General features: G+C 38.4%; 1 protein-coding gene across 4 annotated transcripts in view; it reads left to right on the top strand.

Moving 5' to 3' along the window:
* Positions 1-15380, top strand: part of SYCP2 (synaptonemal complex protein 2) — a 65262-nt gene that overhangs the window by 22609 nt on the left and 27273 nt on the right. For 2 of the 4 annotated variants that reach the window (XM_070744521.1, XM_070744524.1), the window contains exons 14-22: positions 994-1054; positions 1241-1389; positions 5746-5820; positions 8945-9091; positions 9193-9289; positions 10800-10972; positions 11862-11928; positions 12040-12100; positions 14202-14329. In XM_070744521.1, coding sequence (XP_070600622.1) covers positions 994-1054; positions 1241-1389; positions 5746-5820; positions 8945-9091; positions 9193-9289; positions 10800-10972; positions 11862-11928; positions 12040-12100; positions 14202-14329 — 958 coding nt within the window. The remainder of the gene's footprint in view (positions 1-993; positions 1055-1240; positions 1390-5745; positions 5821-8944; positions 9092-9192; positions 9290-10799; positions 10973-11861; positions 11929-12039; positions 12101-14201; positions 14330-15380) is intronic. The other 2 variants (XM_070744522.1, XM_070744523.1) reach the window with 2 other exon arrangements.

Raw genomic sequence — 15380 nt, forward strand, 5'->3', positions numbered from 1 at the left:
CTAAAACTAAGGTGTGTCTGATAATCTGAAAAATATGGTAATTTGATCTCACTGCCAAATCATTGTAATTAATCTACCTGTTTAATTCCATTTTAATGAAAATGTCTTTGATTCACAGGCAAAAGTTTTGTTCTTTTTCAAAACCAACTGCTCATCTAAATTCCATATTGTCTGGGAACACAAAAGGGGGGGGGAACAGTTTCATAACTTACTATTTTAAGCTGTAAAATTGTGTGTACATAAAATATATCCTATGTTTGCATAAAATCTCCTTCAAATTCACATTCTTGTTTTGATCTGTCGGGTAAAAAATATGTACCAGAGACAAAAGTTAATATCATTAAAACAATCTACTGACAAATACTTGGCATCCCGAAGAACTATACCTCCTATACCTTTCTTCTATTCCTGTATCTCTTCTTCTATTCTTTCATTGATATGTTCTATTCCTATAACTTCTCTTCTGTTCTTTCTTAGATATATTTTACTATGAGTATATCCTCTATAACCTTCATCATGTATTTTACCATTTATTTATTTATTTATTCATTCATTCATTTATTTATTTATTTATTCAATTTTTATGCCGCCCTTCTCCTTAGACTCAGGGCGGCTTACAACAGGTTAGCAATAGCACTTCTTAACAGAGCCTGGCTATTGTCCCCACAATCCAGGTCCTCATTTTACCCACCTCGGAAGGATGGAAGGCTGAGTCAACCTTGAGCCGGTGCTGAGATTAGAACCGCTAACCTTCAGATCTACAGTCAACTTCAGTGGCCTGCAGTACAGCACTCTACCTGCTGCGCCACCCCGGCTCATACACTATGTGTATACCCACTAAAACCCTCATTGTGTATTGGACAAAATTAATCAATAAATAAATAAAATAAATAAAAACTATATTTTGGAAATACTATACCAAATCTTCAGCGGTAATCTATAACAGTAAACCATATCCCACTTCCTTACTTTTTTCATAAATTTAACTTGTAGGATCAACAGTGGGAAACTGTATGCATACCAGAAGAAGATGTTAAGACCTACAAAATTGAAGGTACTTGAGGTTTTAATGTATTTCTTATTTTCAGAATGTTATGGATAAGTATGATTTTAAAATAGCTTTTTTATTTCAGAAAAACTTTTACTATTTTATGGGTGTGTTTTTGTAATGTTTGCAAAGCAAATGTTACTTCCAAACAAGCAGCTATTTAATGCTAAAGAATGTTTCATTTCTATGTAGAAAAAGAAAAAGAGAAATTGTTAATGGTACATCTAAACAACCCAATGTCTGTTGGTGCCCAGGAAGGTGAGAAAATAATCTTGCATTTCGATTCTGCATTGGAAATTATGGGTGCAGTAAGAAAAGTTTATGATACAACAAAATGTCAGGTAATATCCTTTTCTTTTTCTCCTGTGGAATAACAATTACTAACCACTGTTTACTATTATATTTGTACTTGGCTGCACTTTTCTGTATCTACACAGTTGAAGCTGGGTGAGATCATCCAGGGGCATGGGGTGAGGTATCATCAGTATGCTGATGATACCCAGCTGTGCATCTCCACCCCATGTCCAGTCAACGAAGCAGTGGAAGTGATGTGTTGATGCCTGGAGGCTGTTAGGGTCTGGATGGGTGTCAACAGACTCAAACTCGACCCTGATAAGCCGGAGTGGCTGTGGGTTTTGCCTCCCAAGGACAATTCCATCTGTCCGTCCATTAGCCTGGGGAGGGGGAATTATTGACCCCCTCAGAGAGGGTCCGCAACTTTGGCGTCTTCCTCGATCCACAGATCACATTAGAGAACCATCTTTCAGCTGTGGCGAGGGGTGGCGTTTGCTCAGGTTCGCCTGATGCACCAGTTGTAGCCCTACCTGGACCGGGAGCCACTGCTCACAGTCACTCATGCCCTAATCACCTCGAAGTTCAACTACTGTAATGCTCTCTACGTGGAGCTACTTTTGAAGACTGTTCGGAAACTTCAGATCGTGCAGAATGCAGCTGCGAGAGCAATAGAAACATAGAAACATAGAAGACTGACGGCAGAAAAAGACCCCATGGTCCATCTAGTCTGCCCTTTTACTATTTCTTGTATTTTATCTTACAATGGATATATGTTTATCCCAGGCATGTTTAAATTCGGTTACTGTGGATTTACCAACCACGTCTGCTGGAAGTTTGTTCCAAGGATCTACTACTCTTTCAGTAAAATAATACTTTCTCATGTTGCCTTTGATCTTTCCCCCAACTAACTTCAGATTGTGTCCCCTTGTTCTTGTGTTCACTTTCCTGTTAAAAACACTTCCCTCCTGAACCCTATTTAACCCTTTAACATATTTAAATGTTTCGATCATGTCCCCCCTTTTCCTTCTGTCTTCCAGACTATACAGATTGAGTTCATTAAGTCTTTCCTGATACGTTTTATACTTCAGACCTTCCACCATTCTTGTAGCCCGTCTTTGGACCCGTTCAATTTTGTCAATATCTTTTTGTAGGTGAGGTCTCCAGAACTGAACACAGTACTCCAAATGTGGTCTCACCAGCGCTCTATATAAGGGGATCACAATCTCCCTCTTCCTGCTTGTTATACCTCTAGCTATGCAGCCAAGCATCCTACTTGCCTTTCCTACTGCCCGTCCACACTGCTCACCCATTTTGAGACTGTCAGAAATCACTACCCCTAAATCCTTCTCTTCTGAAGTTTTTGCTAACACAGAACTGCCAATGCAATACTCAGATTTAGGATTCCTTTTCCCCTAGTGCATTATTTTACATTTGGAAACATTAAACTGCAGTTTCCATTGCTTTGACCATTTATCTAGTAACGCTAAATCATTTACCATATTACAGACCCCTCCAGGAATATCAACCCTATTGCACACTTTAGAGTCATCGGCAAATAGGCAAACCTTCCCTACCAAACCTTCCCCTATGTCACTCACAAACATATTAAAAAGAATAGGACCCAGAACAGACCCTTGTGGCACACCGCTTGTAACCTGTCTCTGCTCAGAATACTCGCCATTAACAATAACTCTCTGATGTCTATGCTTCAGCCAGCTTGAAATCCACTGAACTATCCAGGGATTAAGTCCAATCTTCACTAATTTATCTATCAGCTCTTTATGTGGAACCGTATCAAAGGCTTTGCTGAAGTCCAGATAGGCAATATCCACGGCACCACCTTGATCCAACACCTTTGTGACATAGTCAAAGAACTCAATGAGATTAGTCTGACACGATTTGCCTTCAGTAAAGCCATGCTGATTTGGGTCCAATAAGTTATTGTTTTTTAGATGCTGATTTATCCTCTTTTTGAGTAGAGTCTCCATCATTTTAACTACAACTGATGTCAAGCTAACTGGCCTGTAGTTTCCAGCTTCTTCTCTACTGCCCTTCTTGTGGATAGGCACAACACTGGCCATTCTCCAATCCTCAGGAACATCTCCTGTTAACAGGGATTGGTTAAACAAATCAGTCAGGGGGGTAGCAATGACAGATCTGAGTTCTTTAAGAACTCTGGGATGGATGCCATCTGGACCCATTGCCTTATTTATCTTTAATCTTTCAAGTTCTTCTAAGACATCGGCTTCTAAGATCACTGGAGCTGAATCCGTACAGCTGGAAGCAATGCTATATCCCTCTATAGTATTATTTTGTAAGGTGTCCTTTGAGAAAACTGAACAGAAGTAGCTATTGAAATGGTCAGCGATCTCCTTATTCCCATTAATGCATGTATTATTCCCGGTACTAAGCTTTGTGATGCTGCAGTTTTTCTTCTTCCTATCACTAATATATCTGAAGAAGGTTTTATCCCCCTTCTTTACAGATTTTGCTATTTCTTCCTCTTTTGAGGCTTTAGCAGCATATATTATCTGTTTCGCCTCCTTCTGTCTCATTTTATACACCTCTCTATCAGCTATACTTCCAGACTCTTTATACCTCCTATAGGCAGCCTTTTTTTCATTGACTATAGCCCTTACATCATTGCTAAACCATAGCGGTTTCTTCTTCCTTTTACCTTTAGTTACTTGCTTTACATAAAGTCTTGTGGCTTTTAAGATGGCCTTTTTTAATACAGTCCACTGGGTGCTCGCTCCTGCCATTTTATCCCTCCCCTTTAATTCATTATTTAAATATTCCCCCATTGCATTAAAATTTGTTTTTCTGAAATCCAATACTTTGGTTGCAGTATAGGATTGCTCACAATCAGTTTTTACATCAAACCACAAACATAGATGGTCGCTGCAACCTAAATTTTCTCCCACCTTGACCTCTGAAACCCGATTCCCATTTGTAAAAACTAAATCTAGAATATTCTCCCCTCTAGTTGGTGTCTTAACTAGCTGTGCCATAGCTGCTCCTGTAAAGGCCTCTACTATATTCTTACTTTTGCATGTAAGGGCACTGGGGATATTCCAGTCAACATCAGGCATGTTGAAATCACCCATAACCACAATATCTCCCTTTACTGCCATTAGGGTAATCTCATCCACCATCTTGTTGTCATGTTCCTCAGATTGCCCTGGAGGCCTATAGATCACCCCAATTCTAATGACAGAACCGTCTTTATTTTGCATGCAAATCCAGAGGGTCTCCAGATCTTTACATGTATTTTGAATTAGTATTGTTTTTAGACTTTCTTTAACATAAATGGCTACTCCACCTCCCCTTCTCTCTATTCTATCCTTCCTATACAGTGTATATCCTGGTATGGATATACACAATCATGGGCTTCCCCAGGTATGCCAACACTCCGCAGTCTGCATTGGTTGCCGATCAGTTTCCGGTCACAATTCAAAGTGTTGGTTATGACCTATAAAGCCCTTCATGGCATCGGACCACAATATCTCCGGGACCGCCTTCTGCTGCACGAATCCCAGTGACTGGTTAGGTCCCACAGAGTTGGCCTTCTCCGGGTCCCGTCGACGAAACAATGTCATCTGGTGGGACTCAGGAGAAGAGCCTTCTCTGTTTTGGCCCCAACCCTCTAGAATCAACTCCCCCCCGGAGATTAGGACTTCCCCCACCCCCCTTGCCTTTCGCAAACTCCTTAAAACTCACCTCTATCGTCAGGCATGGGGAAATTGATTCCCCTGGGCCGTTTCCGCTTTAATGTATGGTTTGTATGAGATGTATTTCAGCAGTTATTGCCTGAATAATAACAACCACCATAAAATAAGGAAGGAATGAGATACATATTTGTTCACTTTTTAAAAATCAATACAGTAAATCCTATAATATTCCTGGGCATTGAATTACCAACTAATAAGTCATAAATACTTATCTAGAGAGCCAGTTTGGTGTTCTGCTTAAGGCATCAGACTAGAAAATGGGAGATTGTGAGGTTTAGTACTGCCTTAGGAACAAGGCCAGCTAGGTGATCTAAGATTTCATATCTAAAATCTTTAAAAAACAAGGGATTTATCCAGGTAGCTGACAAGAGTTGACACTGATTTAAAGGTGTACATGTGTGTGTACATGCACACACACTCTTTACATCTAGTTGTTTAAAATAAAATACTGAATTTGCAATGTTACTTTCAAGTAAGATGAAAATGAAAGAATTGAACAAATATTTTGTAAATACGATATGGAAGATTTGTTTTTCAAATGAAAGAGAAAGCATCAAAATGAACAAATCACATTTTTCTCATAATGTGACATGTAAATAAAAGTAAACTAAGCTAGAAGGCATATGAACTTTTTATGTAATGCCTGCCTTTTCCCCCTATATATTGCTTCAGGGGTTTGCAAGGAAAAATACTGTGTCAGTTGCAAAAACAATGGTACATGTAGTTTTTGATGAAAGTGGATCACAGGTAAATATTTCAGTTTACAATGATAAATATTTAATCCATGTGTTTAATCTGGGCAATACATTTGGAACGCAAATTTTCAAGCTACGGATGGTATACAGTAGATTTTATTGGGGGTTTTTTGTCAATGTGCCTTTTATAAAAACCTCTCATTAATTTAGAACATTTATCCCGCCTCTATTCAGCAAACAATTGTATCTCAATATGTAGAATCTCTCTGTTAAAACAGTGAAATTAATTTTAACAACAGGAAATTTACAGGCTGATTTATCTGAACCATAATACTTTTAAGCATGATTATACTAATGTCATATGAAATTACCTAGAAAAATACTGGAGAAAATAATCAATAAACAACTTACCCACTTCCTAGAAACAAACAAGATCATATCCAATAGCCAGCACGGATTCATCAGAAACAAATCATGCCAAACCAATCTCATATCATTTTTCAACACCATAACCAAATCAGTTGACCAACGCAACTCAGTGGACCTCATATACTTGGACTTCAGTAAGGCTTTCGATAAAGTCGACCACAATCTCCTAATCCACAAACTAGAAAAAAATGGAGTAGACTACTACACACGTAGATGGATAAACACTTGGCTGACCAACCGCACCCAACGAGTTGTCCTCAATGGCACCAAATCCACATGGAAAAAAGTAGACAATGGAGTACCACAGGGCTCTGTCCTGGGTCCTGTACTCTTTAACATCTTCATCAACGACCTGGACAAGGGAATAAAAGGGGAACTAATAAAATTTGCAGATGACACCAAGCTGGCGGGGGTAGCCAACACCCTTGAGGACAGGCTCAGAGTACAAGAAGACCTAGACAGACTATCACAGTGGGCCCATACCAACAAAATGAGGTTCAACACTGACAAATGCAGAGTCCTCCACCTCGGCAAAAAGAACCCTAGACATACATACAGCCTGGGAGATACCCCACTCAGCAATAGTGACTGCGAAAAAGATCTTGGAGTCTTGGTGGACAATCAACTAAACATGAGTCAGCAATGTGCAGCAGCAGCCAAAAAAGCCAACTCAATCCTAAGCTGCATCAACAGAGGAATACGCTCCAAGACCAGGGAAGTACTAATACCACTCTACTATGCCCTGGTCAGACCCCACCTGGAGTACTGCATCCAATTTTGGTCACCTCACTACAAAAAAGACATCGAAACTCTGGAGAAGGTGCAAAAAAGAGCAACCAAAATGATTAGAGGACTCGAAACCAAGACTTACAAAGAGAGATTGAGAGAACTGGGCATGGACAGCCTAGAAAAAAGAAGGTCTAGAGGGGACATGATAGCAGTTTACAGATACTTGAGGGGTTGCCACGGTGAGGAGGGGGTCTCTTTATTCCCCAGGGCACCAGAGGGCCGGATGAGGAACAATGGTTGGAAGCTGACCAAGGAGAGATTCAACCTGGAAATAAGGAAGAACTTCCTGACGGTCAGAGCGATCAACCAATGGAACTGCCTGCCAGGGGAGGTGGTGAACTCCCCAACTCTGGACACCTTCAAGAGGAGATTGGACTTCCATTTGGCTGGGGTGCTGTAGGGTTTCCTGCTCAGGCAGGGGGTTGGACTCGATGACCTAACGGTCCCTTTCAACTCTATTAATAAACAAATAAATAAATATATGAACATATAGCATTTGCAGCTTTGGTAGAATAATAGAAGAGGTGATACCATGCAAGCTGATAGGAGGTTTATATAGCCCACTTACCTCTCTTCCTCTCTGCCATCTACTGGTAAATAAATCAAACAGTTGATCAGTCATCCCATATTTTTCTGATATAAAATAATTCAGACAATTATCAATACCATGAGGCGTGGGAGGAGAAAATGTATTGCATGGAATAACCAGAATAAAGGAATCACTAGTTAGTATCCTTAAAAAATTATGCATCAAGGCTAGGCTTTCAAAAGATCTAGAAAAGCCCAACTACCTTATAGTATCAGAAAACAAAACTTGGAGGACACAACCTTGTAGATGACCCTCAGTCTTAAGGCCCTTGGAGTACTCATATCTAATGACCTAAGTGCTAGAGCCCATTATAGTAACATTACCAAAACGGCACTAATCTTGCGTAGCTTCTTCTCTGGCAATATTAAACTGCTAACCAGAGCATACAAAACATTTGCCAGACCAGTCCTCGCATACAGCTCACCTGTCTGGAACCCTCACTGCATATTGGACATTAATACAATTGGGAGAGTCCAGAAATATTTCACAAGAAGAGTCCTCCATTCCTCTGCTCGCAACAGAATACCTTATTCCACCAGACTAGAAATTGTAGACTTAGAAAACCTGGAGCTACATTGCCTTCGATCTAATCCAAATGTAGTTCATAAAATCATCTACCACAATATCCTACTAGTCAATGAATACTTCACCTTCAACCATACAATAGATTCAAACTCAATGTAAACCACTCCACACTCAGTTGCAAAAAACAGGACTTCAGCAATAGAGTGATCAATGCCTGGAATGCACTCTGGTTTCTTCCCCAAACCCCAAAAACGTTAATCTTAGACTGTCTACAATTGACACCTCACCCCATTCCTAAGAGGTCTGTAAGGGGCAAGCATAATTGCAACATTGTGCCTACCATCCCTGTCTTACTGTCCTATTGTCCAAATTTACCTGTACCTACTTTGCACACAACAATTCAAGCTCAATGTAAACCGCTCGAAACTTGACTGCGGAAAATACGACTTCAGCAACAAAGTGATCAATGCACTACCCGATTCTCTGTTTTTCTCCCCAAACCCCAAAAGCTTTAACCTTAGACTGTCTACAGTCGACCTCACCCCATTGCTAAGAAGTCTGTAAAGGACGTGCATAAGCGCACCATCGTGCCTATTGTCCCTGCCCTACTGTCCTATTGTCCAAATTTACCTATATCTACTTGCTTTTGTTTATATTTATACCATACCTATTAATTGTTTGTTTGTTTATTTATTTATTTGATTTATAGGCGCCCCTCTCCGAGTACATGTTTTGACAAATAAAATAAAATATAATAAATATAAATGTTCTCATTGCTGGCTAGAGTTTAGTCTTATTTGAAAGCATAATAATAATTAGATCTTTTAATATTTGAAATGACTAGGTTCTTATACCGGAAAGTCAGATATCACCTTTGGAAAAGAAAGAATGTAAATTACAGGATGAAAAAAATGGTTTCTCATATCAACATCAAGAGATAAATCTAAGTAAAAAAACAATTGAGATGGATTGCCAAACACTTCAATCCAAGGTAATTTAAGCTTTTAAATAGAAAAGAAGAATTATTGTTTTGTGACATTTGATTATATGTTTGAATGTTATGTTAAATTATACTTCTAATTTTATTTCAAGACTCCCCCTGGTAAAAGGAAAATGTCTGAGGCATCAATGATTTTGTCATCCACTTCCAGATTTTCTGTGCAGAGTCCATTTTCCTCAATTAGTACTTGTAAGTTAAATGGCATATTTTATTGTGCCTTAATTCATTATGTTGTTAATGTACTTTATTATTTTTAGAAAATGTTCCTCTGTGATCATAGGTCAACAGCTATCATTAGCATCTAGAAATGATATTAGTGAATTTGTGGGTTAGTCAAGTTGGCCTCATAAAAATCACTTCAAATTTTGTAATTTATTTTTACTCTACGGTTCCCTGTACATAGAGCTATTAGCATGAGTATCATAAGTAGTATCATTTAAGGCCTAGTGAGTTGATAGATTATGTTCCCATTATTCAGTGGAAACCAAATAGCCCAAAAACACTTACCTGATAGGCTGAGATGAATCATTTTACTGTCTTCCTTCTCCAGCCCTAGACATGACAAATTTTTATATATAACAGGAGACTAATTTGTGATGGTTCTGATAAAGAAATAGAGAATTCAGCCTCCATGGAAATAGTATCAGTTAAGGCAGTGTTTTTCAACCAGTGTGCTGCGAGACATGGTCAGGTGTGCCGCGAAGCTCAGCAAAAGAGAGAAAGAGAGAAAAAAAGCAAGAGAGAGAGAAAGAGAGAGAGAAAGAAAGCAAGAAAGAGAGAGAAAGAGAGAGAGAGAAAGCAAGAAAGAAAGAGAGAGAGAGAAAGCAAGAGAGAGAAAGAGGCAGGGAAGGAGGGAGAGATAGAAAGAGAGCAAAAAAGAGAGTAAGGAAGGAAGTGAGAAAGAAAGAAAGAGGGATGGACAGAGAGGGGGAGGAAGGAAGAGAGAGAGAGGGAGAAAAATAGAGTGAAAGGGAGGAAGAGAGATAATTTTTTTGTCCAAACTTTTTTTAGCCCTCGCACTCCCCCCCCCCGCTCAATGTGCCCCATGATTTTGTATATGTAAAAAATGTGCCGCAGCTCAAAAAAGGTTGAAAATCACTGAGTTAAGGGAGTTCCATAGTCCCTAAAAGTGAACATTTTCTCCTGTGTGCTATGGAAACAGAAGTCTGGATAAGCACTGGAGGTTGTGAAAACTTCACAGCTATTCAAATATGGATTCAATTATAGCCTTATACCAGATAAAGGGAGCTGGTAGGGGAGTTTCTAAATGCCACACAGTCATCAAGAGACTAAAGAAAATCACAGTCAAGCAGCATTTCTAGAAATCAAGTTCTGTGGAAACAATTTTACTCTGGGTTTTTCTTATGATAATGCCCAATTCACTAGCAATGATAGATTCTGGAAAAGAGCAACACTATGTTTTAATGCATTTTGTTTACATCCAGACTTATAACCTCCCTCTATTAACCTGCCTTACCTTCCACTGACATGTAGCGTTTGGTTTATCAGAATCTTTTATGGGTTCTTAAGAGGCAGGATCTCAGGGTGATGAATACTGATTAATCCACTGTAAGTCTGAAGGACACCTTGACCAATTCTTTTCCACGAAACACCGAATTCATTTACTGTAATTTTCATGGAAATGGCACAAAGCAGTACAGGTTGTATTAAAAGAAATGAACTATGGGTTCCTTTCCAGCAACTCCACGAAAAGGGAAGATTAAAACCCCTCTTCAGATGATGAGCTTAGTGGAAAGAAATGAAGTATTCTCAGTACCGGAGACAAGGGCTGTGAAGGCTGATCAAGAAAATAATTGTGCACCTCTACTTTCTGCAACCAAGACTCTTAATAGGAATAATCCTCTCAAGAAGGTAGCTATTTTAGATTTGTACAACTAATTTAAATCTGAAAAATATGTGGATGTTTTCTAACCTCCAAAGTTAGTTAAAAGCTACAAGTTCCCCCAAAGAGTAAGTTAAAAAAACATTGAGAGTGTCAGGGTTCCAAATAGCATCTAAAATTATATCAGAGTTCGAGGCAAATGCTTCCTCAAAGTTCCAATTTATTAAGAGAGCCATGTGGGCACATCCGGGTGAATCCTGAATCTGAAGCGCTTTGGGGTTCACTACTCAGTTAAAAGCCCTTGTCCCCACTCCCCCAAGTCCATCATATTGACCAATGTTCGACTTTCACCCTGACAGATCCACCCATTCTTCTTCCATGCAGCTGCAGGAGTGTGAAGACAAAGGATGACCTTGACTTTCTAGAAATAATTTGTTATGACTACATACATACAGCCCTCATGCAATCCTCCATCCCAAGTTCCCACAGTAAAGCAGGCATAATAAAATGGCATAGTGTAGCAGGCCAAAGACCCCAAGTATATTGGCTTTGGCCTAACAGAGAGTTACTGAAGCATACAAGGCAGTTGAAAATTTCTGTATTTGAAGTACAACATTTTTAGGACAATAGTAGTAGTAGTAGTAGTAGTAGTAGTAGTAGTAGTAGTAGTAGTAACAACCCAATTTAATAAAGTGGATCTCAAGAAAGAAAATCATTTAAAAAAGAAGAAGTGAAAGAAACAAAACTGAAGTAGAATAATTGCAAGAAGGGAAAGAATAAGCTATGTATTGGGAAATAATTAGAGGACAGCTAATCTTCCAACAGATTGCTTAGAAAGTAGACATAAGGGGATGTTAAAAATAATATAAATAAATATGCATCTGAATGATGTTTGTGATTTATTATGTATACATATAGCAAGTTCCAGCTGAGAAAATGAACCATACTGAGGAAGATCTAGATATTAATGGAAAGCAAAAATTAGGTAACTTGCTCAACATATTTCAATAGAAATACTTCAAAATAGTTTTCATGTTGTTCTAGAAAATTTTAGGATTGCATTTCATGTCTAATTTAATATATATGTTTCACATAGATGACTTAAGTGATATTGTTCCTGATTCCCAACCACCAATATACAAAAGTGACAAATCATTGTAAGTACTAAAAAATAATTATAGATAAATAATATATATGCTAATATGCCTAATTTGAACAACACATTCTTCTCTAATTTCATTATGGTAGAGATTTTCCACATACGGTATATACTTCAGGAATACAACTAGTTATCTTTTATCTTCTAATTTCTCAACAAGTATATATAGACATTAGAAAGGAGGGGTTTTCAGCTTTGTAGTTGTTCCTGTATAGGTCTAGAAATTAGTGTATGCCAACTTTTTATCATTACTTCTTTATATCTTGTTTTAGAAACAGTACATTAATATATAAGTGTGATAAAATTTATTGAATTCTGAACCCCGGGTTTCAAACCTGGAAACTTGCACAGCCAACATTACAGCAATTATCCAATAAACATTTATCAGGAAGGGTTTGTTGTCATCAGGGACTATGAAGGCCTGTCTTTTCTATTGCTATCCCTTTCCTTGGCCAAAATCTTCCACTGGGTCAGTTTAGTATCAATTCTGCTAACATTCAGGAAATCTTTTCATGCTTGATTGTATGGTGTGTCTCCTCCATAAGTAAGCAAATCTTGTTGTTACTTGCTGACTGTTTTGCCACCTTGCACTGATGCAAAGGAAATTTTATTTAGCATGGTTATCTTTACATTTGCATCTCTGTATACTATGGTATTGCAGACAGCAGCTTCAGCTAATCGTTGCTCAGCTCAAGCTGGATAATAGTTGAATACCAAAAATGCAAACCAAACAGTACCAACCATGTCCATTTCAAGCCTGCAGGATGTCATGTTCACTACTAGTGCCTTTATTCACTTCCTCCAAAGTAAGGAAACAAAAACATTCTAGCTTTCTTTTCTCTAAAAACAGGCATGGAGTTCATGAGTGCTCCTCATCCACCTCTGGTAATGATAGATTCTGAGGAGGATGGGCCAGGCCCATCTTGGTACCCTGGGCCAGGGATGTTGCCAGCTGATGCAGAGAGTGAGAGTGAGGGAGAAATAGACCTGAATGAACTTGAAGGATCACCAGAGGTGGCAGATATGCCCATGACAGTAGGGTCTGACTTAGAGGAGGAGGAGGAGGAGGAGGAGGAAGATCTGCAGCCTTTGTTAGATGCCCGTTTTAGAAGATTAAGAAAAAGACAAGAGTACTTGTATGGAAAAAAGGAGTAGTCTGTAATTTGTTAACTCTAAGGAATTGTTGACCACTTCCTATAGGCATTTAAGGGTGGAGTATGGGTAATTCGGGGTGGAGTTACAACGCTTTGTAATGGAGTTGGATGATGATTTGAGGTGTCATCCAGGTTATGCTAGCCACCTGTTATTTTCCTGCTAAAAATCCTTGGAGAAAAGGTGCCCTATCTGCTAAGACGTTGGGAAGCTGTAATTAGTAAGTCTGTGAAACTGTAGACTTCTTATCACATGAATTAATGCACCAGTAGCTTTGGTCTTTGGCAGCAGACTCGCCAAGGAACTGATATATCTTAATTACCCTCACTGACAAACTTGCCAAGATATTTTCACATGCATGATTTTAGCTTGCAAAAATGAGACTTTATGTATAAAAATAACGATTTGAAATATCAATGCATGGATTCCTCATTTGTTTTCAAGCTGTATAGGCCGGGATAGAACACTTCCACAGGTGTATCTCTATTCCCTTGTCTGTTGATTTAGAAAAATAATTACTTTGATAGCATACTATTAGGATAATTGTAAGGAAGGCTACGTTTTAGAATATTTACAAAATGCGGAAAAGCAACATCGTATACAGACCAGTATTGAACTGATTAGTCATTAATTTGAATGCAGATAGATGATAAACAGTAGCTTGGTATTCAGAATGATTACAATTTTGATTGGGAAAACCCCCCAGAAAAGTGAATATCAACAAATGTGAAATGCAGGAAACATTGGGAAAACTCTAATTAACTCCCCCAATCCTTTAATATGGAGAAATGCATTTCGATACATATAAGCATTCAAATGCTGCCAGAACTTGTACAATTTGGCTATTTTTTAAAACTGAATGTATTTTATATTTGAAATAATCACATATTGTAAGTCAAATTATAAACATATTAAAAAGTTGATAAAATATGTGTGCTTTTTTTTAGATTGCCTGGCCTTTCAAACAATTTTGTTGATGAAATTAAAACTCAGAAAAAAGCAAAATGCTGGATACCTGAAACAATAATAACTCAATGTCAGAAGATTACTGCATCAGAAAGTATAGTATATCAAGGTTAAGTCTTTATGTCAAAATTATTAGATTTTTTTCCTCATAATTATACAAATAAAAAATTTAGAAAGAAACTAATTAAGTTTAACTGTGTGTGTGTATATATGTGACTTTCTATATCTGTTGGTTATTTTCTAATAGAAAAAGAAGCAATGAAAAGTTAATTCTTGGAAAGGGATATCCATTTTTGACTAATTGTCAGTTAGGGCTCTAATATGATTGTCCAATTCGGATTGTCCAATTCATTGTGTTCTTGATTGCCCATGTTTCTTCCATTCCTTTTCTCTGCCTAGCTGCTGAGATGCAACCTCATATAGAGGACAAACACTTTAGGCCTTAATATAAAAAAGTTAAAAGTCGGCACTTAAGCAAAAAAGATCATCCCCTCTCCTCCATAGTCAGTCTGGGAATGTTTAATCTCTATCCAAGCTTGATTTAATAAGATAATAATTTATTCCACCTGCTCAATAAGAGAATTAATTCTTTCTGCCAATTGTGAAAAAGTTTCTCACCTTTCTCCCTCTTACCCGTTATGACCCATTTATCTCTTTCCCTTGCCTCCTCTCCATTTCTCCATTTAGTTCTGTTCCCCACTTTAGCTTTTCTGGCCTTTCCCTGCATTTTGTTTTCTTCTTTGCTATTTTTATTTGATGTGTACTTAATATCTAAGTGTGGGACAAGACCTATTTTCCCTCCTTAACATACCTGTGAAGTAGGTTGGGTTAGAGGAAGTGAATGGCTTACATGCAGTGAAGGGCTACCAAATTTTTTACTACCACACTGTGGGCATGGCTTATGCAGGACGCCCTGCATTTTCTTTCAACATCTTTCAGTGCAGATTGGGTGCTCTGGGGTGGAGCTCCATTTTTGCTACCCCACTGCATCCCCCCCCCCCCCCCCGGTCTGGGCAGTAGTCCACCTCTGCTTACATGTACGGATAGCTTAAGCTAGATCTCCGGATCTCCTCCTCTCTTCCCTCTGAAAACAGGAAGTATGGCATATGAAAGAGAGACAAGGTGGTGCACAGATATAGGATCCATGAATTTCTAAGATT

Source organism: Erythrolamprus reginae, chromosome 3, assembly GCF_031021105.1.
Source record: "Erythrolamprus reginae isolate rEryReg1 chromosome 3, rEryReg1.hap1, whole genome shotgun sequence".
Taxonomy (NCBI): Eukaryota; Metazoa; Chordata; class Lepidosauria; order Squamata; family Dipsadidae; genus Erythrolamprus; species Erythrolamprus reginae.